The 25572-nt window shown below is 36.2% G+C and overlaps 1 protein-coding gene across 4 annotated transcripts in view; it reads right to left on the minus strand.

Annotated features, from left to right (window-relative positions):
* The window catches only part of LOC126893429 (laminin subunit beta-1), a 252134-nt gene that overhangs the window by 16349 nt on the left and 210213 nt on the right, over positions 1–25572 (minus strand). For all 4 annotated transcript variants that reach the window (XM_050663615.1, XM_050663619.1, XM_050663617.1 and 1 more), the window contains 4 exons: positions 21641–21737; positions 21394–21585; positions 20909–21342; positions 7771–8124 (listed from right to left, as the gene is read on the minus strand). In XM_050663615.1, coding sequence (XP_050519572.1) covers positions 7771–8124; positions 20909–21342; positions 21394–21585; positions 21641–21737 — 1077 coding nt within the window. The remainder of the gene's footprint in view (positions 1–7770; positions 8125–20908; positions 21343–21393; positions 21586–21640; positions 21738–25572) is intronic.

Consider the following 25572-nt stretch of genomic DNA (forward strand, 5'->3'; position numbering starts at 1 on the left):
AGCCAGCTCTATAAGGATATTTTCGGGAGGAGTAGATTCTATTTTCTGGATTTTAATTTTTAGTTGTTCGTTTTCTCTTCTTAGAACTGCTATTTCCGAGATGCAAGCGTCAATTTTTGTGGACTGAGAATTTACTAAATTATGTAAGTCAGACATTCGAGTGTTACATGTAGCAATAGCGTTACTCAAATTAGCAAGCTGAGCCATAATTGCGTTGAAGTGCATTGTGCTAGCATCTGCTTCTGTGGTACAATTTTGACACTTCCATATCAACAAGGTTGCAGGCGAAAAATTTAAGGGTTGGGGTTGAGCACAAACACCGTGCCATGTTGTTTTGCACCCAGAACATTTAAGTTTGCTACAATCTGTCGGTGTTATAATTTTACGGCATGCTTGACAATTTAAATCCATTATAATAATATTAACCGTACTATTATAGATACCACTAATTGCTTAACTTTTTTTGTCTAAGGCAATATTCAAGTTTCGATCAAGTAGGTCGTTGAAATGTAAATCGTATTTCTTGTTTAAAAATTAAGTTTTTCTACTTACAGTTGTATTTATAGTAAAAACTGTTCAACTTTTAACTTATATTGTTTAAATTCACAAGCGACTATTAAACGATGTTAACTGTACGGCAGCTAGAACTAAACTCCAATGGAATAGAGAAGTGGACAATGACCGCAACATTAACGAAAAAAGTAGACGCCTTTGTAATGTGGGCTTACCGACGTATATTACGTACAGTTGAGTCCCCGAGTCTTTACCCGTGCGTCATCATTTAAAGCATACGAAATAAGTTGGAAATTTACTAAACACAACAGTAAGTGACAGAAAGTGGATATTATTCCGATCACGGGTTATAGTGAAAGATGCAGTGAAAGAAGATCTAGAGAAAATGGGAGTGCGACAATGGGAATTAGTGGCACAGGACCGACAAACATGGAAGGCAATAGTAAACGCGGCAAAGACTCACGAAGAGTTGTAGCACCATTGATGATGATGATGACGGGTTATAGTATAAAATTTGACGTTATCAAATAAATAGAATGTAAAATTTAAGTTTTGCTTTAAAATTTTGGTGCATAATTACAGCTACATTTGAAGTAGCTTAATAAATTCTTTTATTATCATTGATTAATAAATAAATAAACAATTTATAAAAAATTCGATAACATATATTATCTTTTTGTTGTTTTATTCACTTTGGCGGAACATTAAACACAAGCATTGTGTCAACAATGAGGTTATTTGTACGTTGTCAAAATTAATCGTAAAATAACATAAACTTATCATAAAATTTCTAACTCCAATATAAAATTAGTTGTGAAAACAACTGTTTGTATACTATAACAAACTTCAAAATGCAAAAATTCGACAAAATAACAGCAAAAATTCAAAAACCTGACAGCCACAAAAGTAACAAACCAAAATGTCAGAAATTGTGCTTAAAATATGTGAAAACATCCCCAATCGTCTTTCTTTGTACCTACCTCTTTTCAATGCACTGAGTCTAGATCGTTCATAAACATAACATGTGTTTTTACTTAATAACAGGCGGCAGCTGGTTTGTCATTAGTTTCATGCGTGGAAGAGAATGATGCTAGATAAAAAGTATGTGTTTTACCTCGCCAGGTATTAATGACGCACGGGTAAAGACTTGCGGACTCAACTGTATAGGGTGAGGCAGATAAAGGGCCTATTAGAAATATCTCGAGAACTAAAGGCAACAGAATCATGAAAATTGGAATTAAGGGGTTTTAAAGAGTGATCTATTTAATGAAAATATTTTCATCTATTTCCTACTTCCGGTAATACCGGAAGTTGCTTATAACTTCGTTTTTTTAAATGGGACACCCTGTATATTTTTACACTTTTGGATTTTCCTCGATGTCTCCTTTCTTAATATATGAGATTTTATATTATTATACAGGGTAGTTTAAAAGATAATTACGTGTTTTTATAAATTTCGTTGCAAGTTTCATACCCTGTAGAATTATATTACTTTGACATCAAAAACTCTATTTACGTTCAGATAATTTCTAATATAGTCTACTATTGTTAAACATTATTAGTATAGCTATATATTGAATTTTCGTATACAGGGTTGGTCAAAACACGGAATGAATATTTTCTGAGTTTTCTTAAATGGAACACCCTGTAGTTTAGTATTGTAATGAAATGATATTTTATGGCACTTTTTATTTTATAAGCATTCCCTATACCTAACTGCTTTAATTTGTGAGCTATTGGTGATTCAAGCCAAACATTAATTGCAACAAAAAATACGTGAAATTTTATTAGGTTGGCCTTGAAAATATTCAGTCACAAATAATTTTTCGGAAATAAATACATATTAATCTAGACTGATCGTTAAAATTCCCAATAATGCTTGAGCTATCAAAATACTTACGTAGTTAAGATTGTTGGTGCGATTAACAATTAAGCACAAATTAAAGCAGTTAGGTATAGGGAATGCTTAAGAAATAAAAAAAGTAACATAAATATCATTTCATTACAATGCTAAAATACAGGGTGTTCCATTTAAGAAAACTAAGAAAATACTCATTCCGAGTTTCGACCAACCCTGTATACTAAAATTCATCAATTAGCTATACTAATAATTTCTGACAATAGTAGACTATATTAGAAATCATTTGAACATAAATAAAGTTTTTGATGTCAAACTACTCCAATTCTACAGGGTGTGAAAGTTGCTACGAAATTAATAAAGAAAACCTAATTATCTTTTAAATTACCCTATATAACAATACAAAACCTCATATTTTAAGAAATAAGACTTCGAGTAGAATTCAAAAATGTAAAAACACACAGGGTGTCCCATTTAAAAAAACGAAGTTATAAGCAACTTCCGGTATAACCGGAAGTAGCAAATAGATGAAAATATTATCATTAAATAGATCACTCTTCAAAACCCCTTCATGCCAATTTTCATGAGTCTGTTGCCTTTAGTTCTCGAGATATTTCTAATAGGCCCTTTATCTGCCTCACCCTGTATATGCTGAACCGAGCACGTGGCCAACGAAGAGGTACTACGCCGGATAGGTACCGAGAGAGAGGTAGGAGTAACTATAAAGAAAAGAAAGTTGGAATACTTGGGTCACGTTATGAGGCACAGTAAATATAGAGTACTTCAGCTAATTATCCAAGGGAAAATAGACAGCAGAAGGAGTCCAGGGAGGAGGAGACACTCGTGGCTCCAAAACTTGCGGCATGGGTTCGGATTGTCATCAATAACTATTCAGATCTGTCGTAAACAAAGTGAGAATAACCATGTTAACTGCCAACGTTCGGAACGGACAAGGCACATGAAGAAGAGTGTAGTAAGTAACCCGGCCTGGGCCAATTGTACATGTGTTAAGGTATATAAATTACAAAGTACAATCCGTCTTTTTTTGGGAAAAGTAAACATGAGAAGTTAGTTAGCTAATGTAGCAGAAATCCAACATAAGAGACAAGCTATCCATTCGAATAAAAATGTTTAAAACTTAGTAGGACAAAAAACAGAGTATTTGAAAATGTTTATTTAAATATGGAGTTACTACAAATAAAATGATATCTTTGGATGATGAAATTATTGTTAACAGTAATATATTTAAGTACCTAGAATATGCATTACAGAGTAATGGGAAAATAGATGTAGATGCATGCAGTGTAATTAGGGTTTGAGATGGATGAAGTGGAAGAAAGCGAGTGGTGTGTTATGTGAAAAATTCCAATAACGCTGAACAGAAAGTTCTATAAAACAGCGATAAGGCGGCTACGGCTGTTTTATATGATATGATGTACGGAACTGATTGCTGGGCAGTTAAAAAGAAAGAAATAAGCATGATATACGGGGCCGGGACATGGACTATGAATAAAACCATACAGAATAGATTGAAAGCCTGGGAAAGAAAGATACTCCCCAGAATATTTGGCAAAAAAGTAGTTGAGAGAAAATGGAGAAGACGAACAAACGAAGAAGTCTAACAGCTGTATGCTAAGCCACCGCTATCAAAAATAGTGAGAAAACGCAGACTAGAATGGGAAGGTCATCTAGAAAGACTGTAGTAATGCAGACAAGTTAAGAATATTGGTTGGAGAGCACCTGAGGACAAAAAACAGAGGAAGACCAAGAAGGAAATGGAGAGATGAAGTAATGGAATCAATGAGTTGGAAATCAAAGATTGGAAGTTGAGAGCTAAGACCAGACAACGATGGAAATTATCCATCCAGAAATAGGCCTGAAAGGCCTTTTAACGCTATTGGCGATGTTAAGTCACAATGACGACCTCTCGTGGATTTCGGCGGAACTAAAATTGAGGGTGTTTTTCTTTTTATTGGCCTGCTATAATTGGGGTTTTTAATGTCAAATCGTTGTTAAAATCGTTGACAGTATTTTCGAAAATCAATATAATTAATAAATTTTAATAGAAAAGATTTAATTAAAAGCTTACAAACCTTTTATCAAAAGCGCTCGTGTGTGTGTTGTGTTGCAGAATATTTGGAGTAAATTTAGGACGAACACGTTCTTTTGATTCTACTGATGCTGATAGATTAATCGATGAGACTACTAACTTTTCACTTTATTGATTTTCGAAAATACTGACAACGATTTTAACAACGATTGACATTAAAAACCCCCATTATAGCAAACCAATAAAAAGAAAACACCCTCAATTTTAGTTCCGCCGAAATCCACGAGAGGTCGTCATCGTGACTTAACATCGCCAATACATACATGCATCTGTCATTTTTGGCCTTAAAATATCAAATGATCTATTTTATTGATTATACACCATGATAATATTGTTGTTAATTAATATATTTCGGCAAGTAATGAAAACCGATTGACATCATTAATTAGATAATTAGTATAAAGAATTATATCGATACCTCAAAGCAACAGTGGGATATCGTAATTGTCGATGAACTGAGAAAACACGCAAAATGTATTTTACTAAACGAATAAGTATTCATAACTTTCTTATCGTACAGAGAACTGCGTTTATATTTTGAATATAACTAGTAAACTGATTACTAGATTAGTCAACAGTACTTTTGTGAAAAATTGTACAAACATTTTGAAAAAAATCACTTATCTCACTGTTGCACAGAAATGCTGCTGAAAATATATTGCAAGAAAAATAGATATCTCACTGTTAAAAAACATATTTAAAAACAATTTTAAAAATATCTGATGAATAACCTTACTCGAAGGTTCGGTTTAACAGGGAAAATTTTCGATTACATTAAATTTTCGGGAAGAAAAGAAACGCTCATACTTATGAGATAACTGATTATAAAAAGAGGTTTTGAATTATAAAAAAATTGAATAAAACGAAAATTAACATTTTTTTCAGCGATCAAAAGTGAACAAAATAATTAAAATCAAACCTTTTAGAAATTATTTACGTAGCTAATTTTCATCGCCGGATGATGTTTCAGCTTCAGCTTGCACCTTATTTTTTGGTGATACCTGTAGGTTTCTAAAAAAACTCATCATGAACAGTAGGTATTTGCCCTTCATCGCACATCTCCATTAAATGAGTTTTTTTCTTCTGAGGAATTCTTGTTGTTCTGTCTAAGATGGTTCTAAGTTAGGGCTTAATTTGCTTTCTAACATTTTGTACCTGATGTATATTTTTTTAAATCATCTTTTTGATTAAGTGAGGTTTTGTAAAAAAAGGGTGTATTTGTCTATATTACACACCTTAATAACCATCACTTTATTCCACTTAACTTTATTGTTATCACTATCTAAGATAAAATATTTACTTAAATTTTTCAGTAACATTTTTCCAATATTTAATAAATTCTGTAGAATGCATTTCTAAGACATTATATGGTTTACCTGTCTTATTTTAATATTTGGTAATTGTCCCCAATTCCGAAGGAACACGGCGTGGGCCACTTTTCAATACTCTTTTTTCTCTTTTTCTATCCATGCATGCATAGAATCTGACCTACACAATTATCAGCATTATTTCGTCAGTTATCGTTTTTATCAGTGATATTTTGTTTTTGTTTATTTTCTGAAACGGGTTTCAAATGCTGATAAACACAAGTAGCGATTTCATTTGCGCCTCTTTTTGCAAGTCCCTCGTGCCATAAATATCAATATCCCTGTTTTTGAAATAGGTCAAATGTGGTAAAATTTAGAACTTTCAATCGAGATTTATAATCAAATTTGGCAACTTCATCTTGAGGTAGATTCATGACAGCTTGAAAATCGTAAAAACAAACCACGAAATCTTCCCTTTCAAAGCATAGCTCTTTGTCCAATTGCTTACTTTCTCTGGACAATTTAACTAAGTACTTCTAGATGATTCTCATGTTCTAAAATTATATCTTCCTGTTTTCTTGCACTATTTTTTTAAACTATGTTATACATGTTGACCATTGAACCCTCATAGACCCTCACTTTCTTTAATTCAACAGGATATGGTACGCCTTACTAATTGAACATTTACGGTTACTATCTTTATGTTAGGTGAAATTAATAGGAGTCATACATTTTGATATGAAGCCCTTAGAGCACAAGAGCTCTAAGTGACAATTATAGAACATTGGGTTTTAAGTACAAAAATAGACTTCCAAACGCATAGAAAACATGGTAACTTCAAACTTTCTACATAAACTAACAATAAAATGACCAAAAATGACATGTCAATGAAAACATGCTAAGTAGTACCTACCTAAATTTTTTAAATTCGTCTAGAACTTTTCACAAAATTTTCTCAAAACTTTCTAGACCCCTTCTGTTCTAAGGGTCTCATATGTAATTTCTCTGGCGAGTCTTGTCTCCTCAAATTTTCTTAGCAGTGATTCCCTATAATCTTCATTTATTTTTTCATGACATTTATCGCATGACGGTTTTAGTTTTTTTGTTAACCTGCCTAGTCTTGACAAATAGCTGTGCCCTATTTCAATCTTATGTTTATTTACATTTCTCTTCCACTTCTCTGAATGAATCGTTATTTTTCTAGAAGTTTTTTTATGAACTACGATCTATCATTTGTACTCCACACATCTTATTTGGCTCCTCGGTGTAGCTTAAATCATCAGCTTGGGTGGAAGGTGTCTTCAATTCATACAGTGTATGAGGATACTCATTTTCATGAACATTTTTTAGTAAAGGATAACATTTTTTATCTTGCGTCAGGTAAATTGCAATCAGGATCCTCATCTATATCATTCATATATTCTGAGCCAATTGGATTAAAACCATTAAAATACTGGGCAGTGTCTCCTGCAGTGTATTCCGTTGTGGATTGTGGATTTAGCTGTTGCTACAAATCTATGACGGTGTGGCATTGGCAAGATATCTCAGTATTGCCGTGACATCGAAAATAATTTGAAGTCTCGATTTCGTTCAACACTGAGATATCTCACTGTTGTTGTTTTCACTGTGTATGAACTTTAAAAGGGATACAGTGGTTTATTCATTGCAGAGCAAAATTTTGTGTAATTATACATATCTCAGTGTTATCAGTATATAGTGCAAGAAATTTTATGTAAATAGCGCATTTAAAAAAAATTGAAATTTTGGACTTATCTCACTGTTGCTTTGAGGTATCGATATATATTATTTGTACAGTAAACAAGAACAAAGGAAAATATCTCTGACAAGTAATGGCCTAGCTTCTTACTGAACAAAAAACATGGCCACGATGAAAAGCCATATTCAAATGTTTTGGCAAAGCTCTAGCATCAGAAATCTTGAATGACGTAAGCGTGTCTTTGTACAAAAAAAACTATACTTACATTTCTAATGAAATCATTAGCAGCCGATTCTTTATTTCTGAGAGCGATTTCAGTATCATTGGCATTCCTAATCGCGGTAGCAGCTTGTTGTTTAGCACCATTGGCACAAGTAATGGAGTTACCACAACCATTATCACAATCAGCACCTCCACAAATTGCATCGCAGGGGTCCCCACGTCCATCACAAACTAAATTGTTTAACTCTGGAATTTGGCTATTGAGTTGATCTAATTTGTTTGAAATATTGCTGATCTCGTTTTCATTGTCTTCGGATTGTTTTTTGTATAATTTTTCTGTATTGTTTATAAAGTTGGCTGTAGCTGTGCACTGAGTTTCGGCATATTTGACATCTTCCTAAAAATATAAGACCACGATTATTAAATATTATTTTTCAGTTTAGTATTAATTATTGATAACAGAAATGGTAAGTTTTTGTAAAATTATTTGTTATCATAGATGAGGTCAAAATAATAAACAAATTATAAAAAATACAACTCATAAAGTAGGGGTTAGAACACGACACACTAGAATTTTGATTAATAATCTAAGATGCGCAGACGACGCGGTGGAACTGGCTGAATTGGACGTACCTACCACTGTTGCCAATCGACGTATAATTATCCGATTTGCGTATCTTTTTGAGAGTTATCGTATCTTCTTCGTATCTTTAAATAAATCGGATGTTTGCGTATATTTTTCAGTGTAGCTACCAATCTATTACAACAGACTAATCATCATCATCATCATTCTCTTTGCCTTATCTCTATGCGGGGTCGGCTTCCCTAATTGCATTTCTCCACACAATTCTATCCTGGGTCATATCAAGATTAATCCCCTTCACCAACATGTCCTGCCTAATCGTCTCCCCCCACGTCTTCTTTGGTCTTCCTCTCCTACTCCTTCCAGGAATCTGCACTTCAGCTACTCTTCGTATTGGATGATTAACGTCTCGACGTTGAACATGATCAAACCATCTCAACCCATGCTCTCTCATTTTGGCATCAATTGGTGCCACACCTAGACTTCCCCTAATATATACATTTTTAATTTTAGCCTTTCTTGTCACTCCACTCATCCATCTAAGCATTCTCATCTCCGCCACATGCATTCGTTGTTCCTCTTTCTTTTTCACTGCCCAACATTCAGTTCCGTACATCATAGCCGGTCTTATGGCTGTTTTATAGAATTTTCCTTTCAGCTTCATTGGAACTTTTCTGTCACACAACACACCACTCGCTTCCTTCCACTTCATCCATCCAGCCCTAATTATACTGCATGCATCTCCATCTATTTCTCCATTACTCTGTAATACCGATCCCAGGTACTTAAAACTATTGCTTTTTATAATCAGTTCACCATCCAAAGATACCATTTTATTTGTAGTAACTCCATCTTTAAATGAACATTCCAAATACTCTGTCTTTGTCCTACTAAGTTTTAAACCTTTTTCCTCCAGAGCTCGTGTCCACTGTTCCAGTTTTTGTTCTAAGTCTCTTTCACGATTTCCTACTAACACGACATCATCAGCATACATTAGGCACCATGGAATGTTACCCTGTAGTTTCGCTGTTATCTGGTCCAAAACTAATGAGAATAAATACGGACTAAGCACCGAGCCTTGGTGCAATCCTACTTTCACATGAAATTTATAAGTCTCTCCCACACCTGTCCTTAACACTAGTCGTTACTCCCTCATACATATCCCTCACAATCTTGACATATGCACCAGGGACTCCTTTCTTATTGAGTGCCTACCACAGAATATCTCGAGGAACTCTATCATATGCTTTCTCAAGATCAATGAATACCATATGAGCGTTTGTTTCTTTACTCCTGTATTTTTCCATCAACTGCCTTATAATGAAAATTGCGTCTGTTGTTGATCTGCCCTGCATAAAGCCAAATTGATTCTCGGATATGTCGGTCTCTTCACGTATCCGTCTATCAATTACTCTCTCCCATATTTTCATGGTGTGGCTAAGCAGTTTTATAGCCCTGTAGTTTGTACACTGCTGTATATCTCCCTTGTTTTTGTAGACAGGTACTAGTATACTGCTTCTCCATTCGTCTGGCATTTGTCCAACTTCCATAATTCTATTAAATAAACCTGCTAGCCACCTTATTCCTGTCTCTCCCAATGCTTTCCATACTTCCCCAGGAATATCATCTGGTCCTACCGCTTTTCCTTTCTTTATTTTTGAAGCGCTTGAGTCACTTCCTCGTTTGTTATTTTGGTGACCATTGCTGCTACTGTCTCCGTTGGCTCCACAGGCTGTCTGTCAAATTCTTCATTTAATAAGCTGTCAAAGTACTTTCTCCATCTCTTTTTGACATCCTTTTCGTGAACTAGTATTTTATTATTTTCATCTCGGATACATCTAATCTGATTAAAATCTTTTGCTTTCTTTGCTCCCTGTTTGGCTATTTTATATATCTTCGTTTCGCCTTCCCTGGTATCAAGTTGATCGTATAGGTTTGAATACGCTTCTGCTTTAGCTTTTGCTACTGCTACTTTCGCTTCCTTTTTCGCGACCATATAGTTTTGAAGATCTGTGTTGGATCTGGTTTCTTGCCACTTTTTATATAATTTTCCCTTCTCTTTTATTTTTCCTTGAACTTCGTTTGACCACCACCAAGTCTCTTTATCCTCAAACTTTTTTCCTGACGTTTTCCCCAGTATTTCAATAGCAGTCTCTCTAATACTACTGGCCATTTTTCTCCAAATTGTAGTAGGGCTTCCTTTCGTGTTCCAACATATTTTCTCTACTATTCTTTCCCTGAATAGACCTTCTTTCTCATCTTTTAGCATCCACCACTTGATTTTTTGTGGTCCTCTTCGATATTTTGGTTTAGTTTCACTTTTTACTTCGATGTCCAGAACAAGCAGCTTATGTTGTTGGCTTACTGTCTCACTAACTATTACCTTGCAGTCCTTGCATTCACGTATGTCTTCTTTCCTTATCATGAAATAGTCTATTTGGGATTGATGTTGTCCACTTTTGTACGTAATAAGTTGAGTTTCTCTCTTTTTATAGAATGTGTTAACAATCGCCATATCTAGTGCTGTTGCTAATTCAAGCATATCATCTCCAGCTTCATTTGTAGTTTCAAAGCCTAATTCCCCATGTATTGCTTCGTATCCTGCCTTGGCTTGGCCCACATGTGCATTGAAATCACCTCCTATTATAACTTTCTCCTCTGACGGAATATCACTCAGAACGTCTCCTAATTGGTCAGACATTATTACAACAGAGGTCTATTACAACAGACTAATAACAAAAATAAACTTAAAAAAAAATCCGCTCATTCATATATTCCCAGCAACACATTTATTTTCTTTGCTTCCACTCAAATTTCTATAAATGGCCTATATATTGGATGAATGTTAGTGACATCCGATACTTTTCATGATAATTATCTAACATAAGAAGGGGCAAAAGGGACCTGTGCGAATTGTTTTGTTTAGAATTTGAATGCACAAGTATTTCCACTTAAGCCGCCTTAAGACATACTGATCCAATTCAAATTTCAAAAACAGGGATTCTGCCGTCCGATTTTATTTATGGGTTTTTAGTCTTTGGTAGCTACTGCACGATTTAGTTTTATTTTTATTTTATGTAGTGCAATGCTTAAGTAAACGTCTGTTGAAATAAGTTTTGGTTTGTGAAAATACTTTTTTATAATGGATAAATGGTAAAATTAAAAAATGAAGCTAATATATATTTGTTTCTTAATTTAAAAAAGGTATTTTCATTGCTATTCGTTCTACCATTTTCAAACGCTAGTGTAGAGTGTACAAAGTGTTTTCAGTGATGTATTCAATATAAAAAAAAAAAAGATAAAAGACACCAGGATGATCCTAAGAGGGGGTTACAACTACTGGATAGTCTCTGCGAGATGATACTAAGGGGGGGGGGAGGGGTTACAACTACTGGACGGTCTCTAGGAGGGGTCGGACCCAAAATCGCTACTGTCATTAACACGCCTAACTTTATGCGCAACTTTGATACGAGAAGTATAAAAAAAATATGCATTGAAATGCAGATCCTATAATTTTTTGAGCATTATAAAGTGAGTACAAATACATACAATTTTTTTTGTAATTCTATCTTCAATTTACTCTGCCCTTCTCGTAGACTATTATGGATAAGATAGAGTTGTCACTATTTTGGGTCGCGCCCCTCTGAGAGATATGGAATATTAATGGTGTTAAGCGCAGAGAGCTAAAAGTACATCCAAATGGGCCCCCCTGGTTACGCCTATGAGCGTATCTTTTCGTGAGAAATCGGATCTTTTTGAGCGATCATCGGATAATCTAGAGCAGTGGTTCCCAACCTTTTTCCCATGATCGCCCCCTTAGACAGGTTTCACCAGTTGTGAATACTATAATCGCCCCCCTCCCCAATTAAATTGAAACCAAAAATTAATCAGTACAATATTGATTTATTTTTACATTTCGTAAAATGATACATGGTAAGTCATCATTCAATCTTCGCTTGTCCACTGCTGGACATAGATCTCTCTCATAATTTTCCCTCTATTTCGATCTTGTGCCTCTTGCATCTTGTCCACGTGTTGGTGAACATTGTTAGTAATAATTGTTAATTTCTCCCTTGGGCCTGGTGATACTCACATAATTTCTTTATGCAGTGGCGTACCGATAGATCAGCGGACCCTGGTTCTAGTTGGGATGCGGGCCCACCCGCCCAATAAAAACTCACATTGTATAACACGAGTATCGAGCATCTAGCCTATTGTATTGGGTTTATTTTTATGACCAATCGTATAAAACTTGCATTCGATATCTCAGTTACCGAATTTCTGCAACTTATTCATGGATCGTGCTAATATAAAGAATACAAGTGTTTAAGTTAGCACGTGTAGGCAGACACCGGCGGTTAGTCTTTAAACAAGGACTTCGACAAGCAGGTAAAGCGAGCAAGGAACCTAGCGTTCACTGTGTTTCTTAATAAATTTTGATTTCAAATATTTTGATGAATAGTTATTCTTTGTTTTTATTAATAAGTACCTACACAAAAATTAAAATTTATTAAGCAGTTACATTTCGTAGTGTGTACTTGTGTAGTTCAAAATATCCCCATCGAATATCCCCAGAAAAAAATGAAGCAAAAAGCGCTTTAGAGCGGGGCCCCTGCGGGGCCCGGGCCCTGGTTCCGCTGAACCCGCGGAACCATGCTCAGTACGCCACTGTCTTTATGTCTGGCTCAATGTTGGTTAATAGCTATGTACCTCAAATCTCCTCCAAGGTGGAGGCAATATATTTGAAGATCCTCAGAATAACCACATGATGATTTCTGGGAAATTTGGTCAGACCTCCTCTCTGTATATTTTCTTCAAAAATAGTTAGTTTGTCAATGAATGCTCCGACTACTCCCTTCGCTTTGGCCATATTTATGTTCTTCCTTTGTAATTCCAGATTCGTTCCATTTAATTTTTAAGAAATATCTGATAGTTAAGCGATGTCATTCCGCTTCTCTTGTGTTGCTGTACTCAGTGTGGGGTCAGTAGTTATAAGAAATTCGATAACAGTATCCATGAGACTGCAGAACCGCCGCTAAGCAATTACCTTTCGAAAGCCAGCGGACTTCCGTATGTAGTACTGTAGTAGCAATGTATTGAATATCTCACTATTTTCTTTACAGAGTGTCAGAGTGTACGAAATATTCCATCATTCTTTGGTTTTGCTTTAATTTGATTTACCTCATCTATGACAAGACCAATATTTACATATGAAGCACAGACATGGACCTTCACAAAGGAAAATATGGAAAGGCTGGCCAATACTCAAAGGGCAATGGAAAGAAAGATGCTGGGTATCAAGCTAAGTGACAAAAATAAAAATACATGAATCAGAAATAAAACCAAAGTGAAAGATGATGTAAACAAACATGCAGCTAGTCTCTAGTGGAAAACATGACAAAACAACAGACAAAAAGACTGAAGATGGAATGCAGCGATAATCCACTGGAGACCTTGGGACCGTAAAAGAGGAAAGGGCAGACCACAGATGAGATGGTCGAATGACCCAAAAAGATACGCTGGGACCATATGGACAGGAATAGCACTAAACGAAGAAGAATGGAAAGATGAGGGGGAGGCTTACGTTCAACTTTGGACAAATGAAGGACAAAAGATAGATAGATGACAAAACGACCACAATTTCGGCCGTACAGTTTTTGTTAGTCAGATCGGCAGGGTCGGTACCTACTCTCATCATTCTTATCCCACTTCTATCTCTTTCTCTTTTGTGCGGATGTTCGCCCAATACGAAAGCTCGATAAAAGGAAAATGCAGAATTAATTATAATGTATTACTTACCTATAGAATTAAATTGTATCATGATTCATAGCCCTCTGTTACTAGACGAGATGTTTGTCTTATTATTACCTGCACTGGTGTACATTTAATTACTTTTTATTATCCTATGGATATCCGATCGAAAGTATTGTTTTTTCTTCTCTATTGCCCCCTTTTCTCTATTGCCCCCCATATCGCCCCCTTCGTCATATCGCCCCCCTGAAAATCTCAAATCGCCCCCAAAGGGGCGATCGCCCCCCGGTTGGGAATCACTGATCTAGAGTATAGAGAAATGCGGTTGGCAACACTGGTACCTACATACAGACACTAATGTATGTTCTCTCGCAATCGAGTGCTAGAATAGAACTAGAGATAAGCTCATTAAAAACAAAAATTCTAGTTTTTGATTGTGGATCGTACATGATAAACAGTGCTTAAATAGTTATCGACGATATTAAACGCAGCTACATATCTCTACGAAGAGAAAAAAGCACTCAGTTGGACCAATTAAGAGAGATTAAGAGACGCATGGGCGCCGCCAGGAATATTTTCAGAGGGATGCATCTAAATTCCAGGGTGGTGCATCTGCAAACTATACATACAGCATGGTTGTAGTTGAAGCTTATTCAGCTTTTTCTAGTGGTCCTTTGTTGACATTTAGACCACCATATTAGTGCGCCATACGTAAATATAGATCTGATAACAGTTATACATAGCTAGTACATCTACAGGGTGTTTGGTAAAGAATGGGCCATAGCTTAATCTTAGATTCCTGAGCTTAAAATAGGTCGATTTAGGCTGACTTACCTTAGTACTAAAGTTGATAATAACAGAAATACAGGGTGTCAAAGTTAAACTTTTATTTTATTTATTCTTGAGTATTTCCTGACAGGCATGGGATAATAACACGAAATTTGGTAAGCGGGGGTTTTTTGAGATGGGAAATCTAAATTCGCCACCAAAAATAATATATTACCTAGAGGGCGCCACATACGTCTTTCAGCGCTCATTTAATACGTTCAATATTTTTTATCTCCCACTCTATATACTTTTTGAATAAAAAAAGGTATACTACATTCATCTCGTTGAACTCAACGGTTTTCAAGATAAACGCATTTTAAATCTGCGATATAACATAATTTTTTGCATAATATCATTGTAGTTTGAACCGAAAAATGAACTTGAAACCATAATAATTGTGCCAGTTCTTATATTTATGTCATTGCATCGCAAATTCCATTTGAAGAAATTTGCGATACATTTTTGTAAATTTTTATGGTTTTAAGTTATTTTTCTGGTGTAACTATAATGATAAATTATGCAAAGAATTATGTTGCCTCGCAGATTTAAAATGCGTTTATCTCGAAAACGGTTGAGTTTAGCGAGGTGAATGTAGTATACCTTTTTTAAGTAATAATATTAAGAGAATAAAAGTTTTGATTCAAAAAGAATGTAGAATGGGTAATAACAAAAATTGAACCTATTAAATGAGCGGTGAAAGGCGTATGTGGCGCCCTCTGGGTAATACATCATTTTTGGTGGTGAATTTAGATTTCTCATCCCAAAAAACCCCCGCTTACCAAATTTCGTGTTATTATCCCATGCCTGTCAGGAAATATTCAAGAATAAATAAAATAAAAGTTTAAATTTGACACCCTGTATTTCGGTTATTATCAACTTTAGTACTAAGGTAAGTTAGCTTAAATCGACCTATTTTAACCTCAGAAATCTAAGGTTAAGCTATGGCCCATTCTTTACCAAACACCCTGTATATGTTTCATACCCTGTGTTTTCCCACATGGGCGGTCCATGCAATCCGCTTATCTAGTATTACTCCGAGATATTTGATCTCATTCGTCTTTTTGACAGTTGCTCCATATAGAGCGGACATCCAGATGTTATCTCAGTCTCGTCACCTTGTGAAACTGACTACTGCTGTTTTATTAGGATTGGCAGAGAATTTTCCCCTGTCGCACCACCTAGTAAGCACATTTAATGTTCGTTGGAGTGTGCTGGATAGAATATTACCATATTTTCCTCTTACCGTAATTACTAGATCATCCGCATATGCCTTCACTTGTACGCTCAAGTCATCCACCAAGAGTGGCCCAGGAGGGGAGAACGCACTCCCCCTGTAGGCATCTCTTAGGTGGTTTTTGACATCCAGGTAAGACTTCGGACACTAAAGTGCTACGTTTGGTCCTTACTAATGTATGGATGTGAAACGTGGAAGTAAGATTTAAAAAACTGCAAGCGTTTGAAATGTAGCTTTACCGACATATGCTAAGAATTATTCGGACCAGTATGTCGAAAGAAAGAAGAAGTGTATGTCGAAAGAAGAAATCGTGGCTAAGAAATATAGAGATTGGATGAACACAAACGGAAATAACCTAATTCACGCAGCCCAACCCTAAATATCTTGATTGCCATATTACTGAACAACTAGATCCAGATAAAGAGATAAAATGTAGAATCGAGATAGCCCGTACGACATTTTTAAAAATGAGGCCATTCTTCTGTAATGATAACTTGCAACTTCAACTTCGAAAGCGCATGATTAAATGTTACATCTGGTCAATCCTCTTGTATGGTGTCGAAGCATGGACATTAAAAATATCCACCATTAATCGTTTGGAGGCCTTTGAAATGTGGCTGCACAGACGTACACTGAAAATACCATGGACGGCTATGCTGATAAATGTGGCAGTCCTTAAGAGGGCAAATGCTGCCCGCGAGCTGCTTGATAACATCAAATATAGAAAGATGGCCTATTTTGGACACGTAGTAAGGGGAGACCGGTATAATATTCTTCAAAACAAAATCGAAGGACGCAGAGGAATTGGTAGAAAGCAGGCCTCTTGGTTGAAGAATATCCGGGAGTGGACAGGAATAAAGAAAGCAGAACAACTATTTAGAATAGCTAGAGACAGTGACAGTTTCGCCATGTTAATCGCCAACGTCAAGGAGACTTGATAGGGCACGTTAAGAAGAAGAAGACGCAGCCCAGGATAGAAGCGAATTTGCCGTAATAGTCGCGATCTCAACAGATATGACACATTGGAGGAGGATAGATTTGATAGTGTTCCAAATTAGAAATTGAACGAAGGAACAATCAGAACTACCGAAATAAAGGTACAACATCGACGTCGTAACTTGTGGCGTACGCTGATGACATAGCATTGATTAGCAGAAAACGAAACAGTTTAAAGGAAGAATTTGAGAAGTTGTGCAAGGAAGCATCCAAGAGGGGTTTGGAAATAAATCAAAATAATACAAAATACCTAATATGCTCAAGAAAAACATAGTTAATGTGACAAGGTTAAACATTGGCGAATATGAGTTTGAAAAGGTAGAACACTTTAAATATCTTGGGGTCTCAGTTAATGTAACTAATGATCGAAGCATAGTAATCAATGAAAGAATCCTGGAGGAAAACAGAACCTACTGGAAATACAACTTCCTCACAGATAAGAAGCTTGCTCAGAATAATAAACTGAAAAATTAAAGAGCAGCTATCAGACCAGTAATCACATATGGTGGTCAAGTAATGTGCTTGACATAGGAAGATGTCATGAAATATGACATGAAAGAAAGATGAAAAATCATTCGAGGGATGGCGTTTGTTGACAAAACACCGGTTTTTTTAACTTACGATTTAACCTAGCGGTTCTAACCGGTCAAAAAAAACCGGTTATTCCAAAAACCGGTTTTAGGTTTTTTGAATCAATATTCAATACCTAATAAGTTACAACGTCACATTTACATTGCACTTTAGTTTGTGATACTCCATAATGTCTATTTTCAATATAAAATCTCACAGTTTTCAATATATTGGAAAAAATCAAGTTTCATTTGGTAACTTGAAAGTTTTGGGTCCAAATAATACCAAATAATTGAAAAATACAAAAAGTAGTGAAATTAGGTACTTTTTATAAGACTATAAACGTAATATGAAGTAAATAAGACTATAACGTGTATACGTATATGAATTATAAAAACAAAAATGTAACATCAAAAACAAATAATGAATCAATATTAAAATTCTGAATTGGATTGTCCTAAATGTTTTACAAATTTGTTGTATATCCGGAAAAAAAATCACATTTTATAAAAGAGACACAAAACTATTTAATTTTTTTCATTTTTTTAAGTGATTCCACAGGCCCGTTTGTGTAGGTATAGCATTTATTATAAATAATACAACTATGACTGCACATTCTGCACAGCACACAGCTGATTGATATTGATACTAATATCTTTTAATATCTGTTTTTAATAGGATCCCCAATTCAGCAAACATGACCTGCTCATTCTCAAGTTCATCAAAATAGCTAGTTCAGCTTATCACATTTCTTAAACATATTTCAGTGAGCGTGAGAGTCATTAATGGATATAAACATTATACAAATCAAGAACTATTGATGAATTTAAACAAACAGTATTTTCTCTCGGAATTCATTATTTTTTTATTATTCGGTAACTATTAAGGTTTTATTATCTAAGGTAACTTATCCGGTTTCTCACCGGTTATTACATTAAAAAGAAAAAACCGGTTATAACCGTGACAAAAAAACAACTCCGGTTATTGCGAAGTAAAAAAACCGGTTTTAGGTTATAACCGGTAGGTTTTTCCAATCCCTAAATAGCAGGCCCACTAAACTTGAATAATGAATTTAGAAAACTGATGAACTACGAAGTAAGAGAAATTTTGAAAGGAGAATACGTCATCAGATTTATCAAGACACAGAGATGGATGGGACATATAGAACGGAGAAATCCAGAAGCAGTTATCAAGAAAATCACCAAATGGAGACCAGTATCAAGCAGACCACGAGAAAGACCGAAAACCAGATAGGAGAACCAGATAATTGCGGACCTTAAGAAGACGACAGTTAGAGAATGGACAACCATAAGCAAAAACAGGAACGAATGGAGAAATATTGTAGAAGACGCCAAATCACACAACCAATTGTAAAATCAAAATGTTAATACAGACTGATTCCCCGCTACAAATGAATAGAAAGAGCTCAAAGAGGGCGGCAATGACTCCGCGAGAAGTGTAGATGCCATGATGATGGCTCATGGTCGAGAACAGATCAAGAAAAAGCAGAGGCATTTGGAAAATATCTTTAAGTTTTTCAACCTCTACCCTCTGTCAGTGCTGAAGAAGATGAAGCTATCTATGAAAGTCTAGCAAATATCCAACAGCCAAGTGAGCAAATTAAACCAGTAACAAAAAGAGAGGTAAAAAATACTATTCAATATAGATTAAAAACCAAAAAACCTCCAGGCTACGACCTTATAGCAGGAACTATCTTAAAAGAGTTACCAGATAAAGGTGTAAGTATGATAACACAACTTTTCAACTCAGCACTAAGGCTCAAAGTTGTACCAACGCAATGGAAAATTGCTGATATAATAATGATCCATAAACCTGGTAAACCACCCCACGAACATACCTCCTATCGTCCTATTAGTCTCTTACCGGTACTAGCTAGACTATTTGAGAAGCTATTAGCGACAAAACTTATGAAAATAATAACTGATAATAATCTTTTTCCGGATCACCAGTTTAGTTTCAGAGAGAAGCATTCAACAATAGAACAAGTTCATAGAGTCGTTGATATAGTAAATAAAACTTCTGAAGAAAAGAAATACTGTTCTGTACTTCTTTGAGACGTCAGTCAGGCTTTTGATAAAGTCTGGCATGAAGGGCTGCTCTTCAAAATAAAAATGAACGTTCCTGAGTCAATGTTTACTATACTGAAAACATATTTAGAAGAAAGATACTACCGTGTCAAGCATGAAGCAGATACATCAAAAATCTACCCTATACGATCTGGAGTCCCTAAAGGTAGTGTTCTGGGTCCTATATTATATTTGATATTTACACACGACATACCAACAAATGAAAATGTAACGACTACAACATTTGCAGACGACACAGCTGTTAGTCACAGATGAAAATCCCGCAACAGATACCGAATCTTTTCAAAGGCATATTAGGGACATTGAAAAGTGGACAAAGAAATGGCGCATAAAGATCAATGAATTAAAATCACAACATATCATATTTACAAAATGTCGTAAAATATCGCCTAATATAGAAATAAATAACAAAGCAATTCCACAAGCCGAAAGCGTTAAATACCTTGGAATGCACCTGAACAAAGCTTTGACATGGAGAACCCATATATGGAAAAAGCTGGGCAGAACATCGAAGTTGTCTATACGTAACAAACTGTTGGTATACAATACAATACTCAAACCGGTCTGGACCTATGGTATCCAGCTATGGGGTACAGCAGCAAAATCCAACATATCCATAATGGAAAGATTACAATCTAAAGTGTTACGCTCTATAACAGACGCCCCATGGTTCGTGTCAAACAAAGACATTTATTGTGATCTAGAAGTACCTACGATCAGTGAAGTGATAGTTCAGTGCAGTGTTCGGTACATAAAACGCCTAGAAAGCCATCCAAATGCCCTGGCAATAAACTTGTTTGATAATAGTCAACAAACTCACAGACTAAAACGTAAAAATCCACTGGACCTTATTTATAACAAGTTTTATAACTCACCGTAATTGTGTTTATATTTTAGATATATGTATTGTTTGTAAATGCGAAATGTATGTTTGTATGTAGCATATTATCGGAATGTCATAATGTCATGTTTGTTCCATACTAGAGGTCCAGTCATTGGACTGACCTCTCTAAAGTCAATTTTTTTTACTTCAAACCCCAAAGACGCTTATTGTTAGAATTTTATAACTAATAGATTGCTGAATAAACGTTTCAAAAAAAAATATGCTTACCTGTGAATTATCTGCCTTTTGTAGCGCCTTATCAGCTTTCTCCTTTGCTTGGCCAATTAGTGATAGAGCTCCCTGTACATTTGCTTCTTGCAGTTTAGTACCGTTATTTTCAAGATCCTTGATTTTTTGTTTGAGAGCATTAAGTGAGTTATTCAAATCGTTTAACGTTACTTCTTTTAAAAGTACTAACTGCTTGTTATCGTCCAGTTGGTCATCTAATTTGTTTAATTTATCATTTTCTGTTATATTTATTCTATTCCGTAACATTTGAAGTTCATTTTCTATTTCATCTACATCTACTTCATCTGTATTATTTAGAAGTTGTTCAATTTCGTCTAATTGGTTTTGCATTTCATCGAATTCTTTGGTGTAAGCCCCAGTGGCTCCAATTTTTTTTATATCTCCTGCTCTTTCAATAATTTCTAAAGTTTGATCTAAAATAAGGTAATATTAAAAAATGAATAACATATAAAATGGATATTTACTTTTAGCTTCCATAAGGATTCTATCCCAATTGTCGAAGCATTCTCCACAAGATATACAATCTGGAACGCCTCCTATATAACCTCTAGCACATGTATCACATTTATAACCTCCCACTCCAGGTAAACACACGCATGTTCCTGTTTGCATATTACACTGTTCCGTTTTTGAACCCCTCAAATTGCAATCGCATTCTAAAAAAGGATTTATTATAGCATCAATATTATTTTTAATTTATTCATATCTTACTGAAACACTGGACTTTTGGATCTCCATAAGATCTAGGTGTACATTCGTTACATTGCCTTCCTCCAAATTCTGGTCTACAGTGGCATTGTCCATCAAACTAAAATCAAATTATATTAAATGCAGCAGAATGGTAGAATAGTTATTTATATACCAAGGGCATTAAGTAGATGTTTATGCCTGAGGGTGACTATCTAATGTACAAACATGAGGGCCTCTGGCCCTCGTGTTTGTAGATCGCCTGAGGGTATACACAGCTACTAATACCCCCGGTGCATACAAACGTTTATGTCATACTAGTTTGTTACCGTATTCACAATCTAAATATTTTAAAAAATGCATAACATTTGCATAATGATGTCAAACATAAATAAACATCTGCTGCTGTCAAATCTAAAAAGTGAAAATGCAGGAAAGTTTTGAAATTCCCGAAAAAATCACAAAAGAAGAGGAAAAAGCAACACAAAACATGCTACCGAAGAAATCTGGAGACCCATACTACAGAGAATACGACAAATTACAAAATTGGATGACAGAAAATGGCGTAGAACATATTAATGAAACTGTGCTGAGTTCCTTATGGTCCAAATATTCAATGGTAAAGAAGACTTTAATGGTAAATAAGAATATTATCATCGCTAATTGCCATTTAAGCGAATAGTTGAAGCAAGTGTCAAAATGATACCAGCCAAAAAAGTCTAAAGCTCTGTATAGAGATGTTTTAAAATTTAACCATGAAACACCGAATGATACGTTTTTAATGAACAATACTTGGTGGATGTCGACTGCAAGAACTGGTGAATGTGTTAATTACTCAGGTAGAAAATAGAAAATCAGTTTTTATGGTAAACGTACCAGAGACAAACCTACAAAAGGGTTGAAAAATCCCCTTCATCGTTGCAAAATATCTGGGTATGAGCGATTCGATCAAGTATACAGGTTACTGCTTGCGTTGAACATCGGCAACTCTTCTGGCAGACTCTGGAGCCAGTATGATAATGATGAAGCGGCATGGTAGATGGAAGAGTACGGCAGTTGCTGAAGGATATATCATCATCATCATCCAGCCTTCTGCATCCAAAGTTGAACATAGGCCTCCCCTAATGTCTTCCAGTTTTGTCGATCTTGGGCTTTCTGCAACCAATTCCCAGCAATCCTTTTGACGTCGTCTGTCCATCGTGTAGGTGGTCTACTTCTACTTCTTCTGTCTTCTCTTGGTCTCCACACTGTAATTTTTTGGGTCCACCTCCCGTCCTTCATTCTGGCTACATGGTCCGCCCAATTCCACTTCAGCCATGCTACTCGCTCTATGACATCTGTGACGCCTGTCCTTCTTCTGATTTCTTCGTTTCTGACCCTGTCTCTGAGAGTCAGTCCAAGTAGTGACCGTTCCATTCTTCTTTGGGCCACTCTGAAGTTTCGTTGCTGTGGCCTGGGTTAATGATAATGTTTCGGCGCCGTAAGTCATGACTGGAAGCACACATTGGTTAAACGTCTTCCTTTTCAAATAATTTGGCAAGTTTCTCTTGAAGATGTCTGATAGAGCTCCATATGCGGCCCATGCTAAGGTGATCCTTCTCTGTAATTCGGCAGTTTGATTGTCCAAATATATTGTGTATACACTGGTCAGGGTATTAACAGAGTATGGACAGAGTATTAACTGGTGGATTGTCGGCAAATATATTGTAAGTTGAAGGTAGAGGGAATAGGTTTTGATGAGAGGCGAATAGGTGAGTTAGATTGTATGAGACAGACTGTGGTAAAGAAGCTCTAATAAAAAAAAACATACAAACAAAAACCCAATTTTGGGACCAAAAAAAGGGGGAAACGGGGAAAAGGAAGAGCATCCTTGCTTACAGTCTGTGGATAAATGAAGGTAAAGTGCTTCGGAAGCGATGTAGACCTTGCAGCAGCCATTGCGCTTTCGGAGCGCTGGATGACAGAGGAGGGTCTGGTTTAGCAGGTAGGCATTCGGCGTAGCCTCGACGACGAAAGAGTGATTTTAAAGACGAATGAATCTGCACTAAGGTCAGTCAGGCGGCGTTCTAGACTGAGATGTCTTTTGAAGATTCCAGACCCCCTCTTTAAAGATGAAAAAAAAAAGTTTGTCCCTGGCAATTTGAATTTCATGCCCTAAGTATTTATATTTATGGACCAATGCTATTTCGTTGACGTCGACTTTTGAAACGAAGAATATATAGGGGGCAGTATATCTTCAAAAAATGAGGTTTCAGGGTTGCTGGCAGAGGAATACCTTCTGTCTCTGGCTATTCCTTACATAAACTTGATACGCAAACAATGAAACATGAATAAACATTTGCTGCTGGCAATCTATCTATCACCGGATCTTTCCAGAATTGCCAGTTTTATATGAATTCCACTAAATAATGTTATGTAATTATAATAATTTAATTCCATATTTTATAACGTCAATCTTATTTTGGCATCATAACCCTGGATGGGTCTTTACCTGTGTGGCTGTGTCCTTCCATTCAGATATCACTTGTGCCTTCTCTCCATTATCTTATATTAATGGTTTTCAGATCGTCATCTACGTCATCCAACCATCTCGTTCTGGGTTTTCCTTTTTTCGACTTCCTACCGGCTTTAATTGTAATATTTTCTTTGTTGTTCTTGTATCTTCTTGTCTCTGGACATATCCCAGCCTTGACAGTCTTTGACTTTCATAAATCTTACAATATCATACCCTTCATTCAATTCGTTAACCTCGTCGTTTCTCCTGATTCTTCATTTGCCGTGTTTCTTTTCCATCGGGCCATATACTTTTCTCGGTATCTTTCTCTCGAATGTCATGAGTTGGGCTTCATCTTTTTTCGTCATTTCCCAGGTTTCACGACCAGATAGGTTCAGGTCCACAGGAAAGAGCTACAAGTCTAGAGATGTGGCAGAGGGAATGGGCAGCCGAAGTTGGAAAGGCGGACTGGACGAGATCCCTGATCCCGGACGTAGTGAGGTGGTACGGGTGTCGGCATCGGCGCGTCAACTATTACTTCACACAGTTTTTGACGGGGCATGGATCGTTCAGGAAATATACCCATCGTATAGGGAAAACCGAGAACGATCTATGTCCTGAGTGTGGGGTGGTAGATAACGCGCGGCATGTGGTGTTCGTATGACACGCGTATCACGCGGGGCATACCGAGCTGCAGCTGGGCTGGGATCCCCTCTAGGCGAGCCTGGCGAGCTATTCGATAAAGCTATAGACAGCAAGCGAGACTTTGATCTGATCATTGCTTTTGTCACAAAGACCATAAAGCATAAAGAAGAAAAAGAGAGGCGACTGCAGGTGGGATGAGCGTTTATTTATTTCATAACGGTGTCTTGTGTCGTAGAAGGCAGACAACGGAGGGAGGACACTTTATATCCATATATTGTGCTTTATTTATTTATTTTATTTATTTATTAATGTAATCAACATTATTTCTACAATTTTCTTTTTTTTTAACAAATTTTATTCATTTATTTATTTATTTATTTGGTGCACGTCGTAACAGATAACCAGTATGGGGAAGACTCTCTACATCTGGTCCATGCCGACTGTCTTGGGTACTGTTTTTGTTCTGTCTATTTTCTGTTTCTTTGTTATTTTTTTTTTGTTTGTTCTGTCCTGGGGCAGCTAGTGGGGGAGGATATTTTACATCCCATCTCGCTGACTCCCTCCCTTTTTTAACCTGGAGTAAATGGGTATGAGTGTGAGTGTGAATTGATGAATGTATGAATGATTGGTGTTACTCGTAATTGCCAACTGGTTCTGTTTTGCTAGTTCCATCGTAGATGGGGGCCCACTGGTCGCCCAGCCCGCACATGGGTTGCGCGTGGATGGTCGCTTCACCGGCCGGTCTGGCGCAAGGCTTGTGTGGGAGGGGGAGCGGGAGGCCATCCAATCCATGGAATGCACGCGAAGAGTGCCAGAG

This window comes from Diabrotica virgifera, chromosome 10 (assembly GCF_917563875.1).
Source record: "Diabrotica virgifera virgifera chromosome 10, PGI_DIABVI_V3a".
Lineage (NCBI taxonomy): Eukaryota > Metazoa > Arthropoda > Insecta > Coleoptera > Chrysomelidae > Diabrotica > Diabrotica virgifera.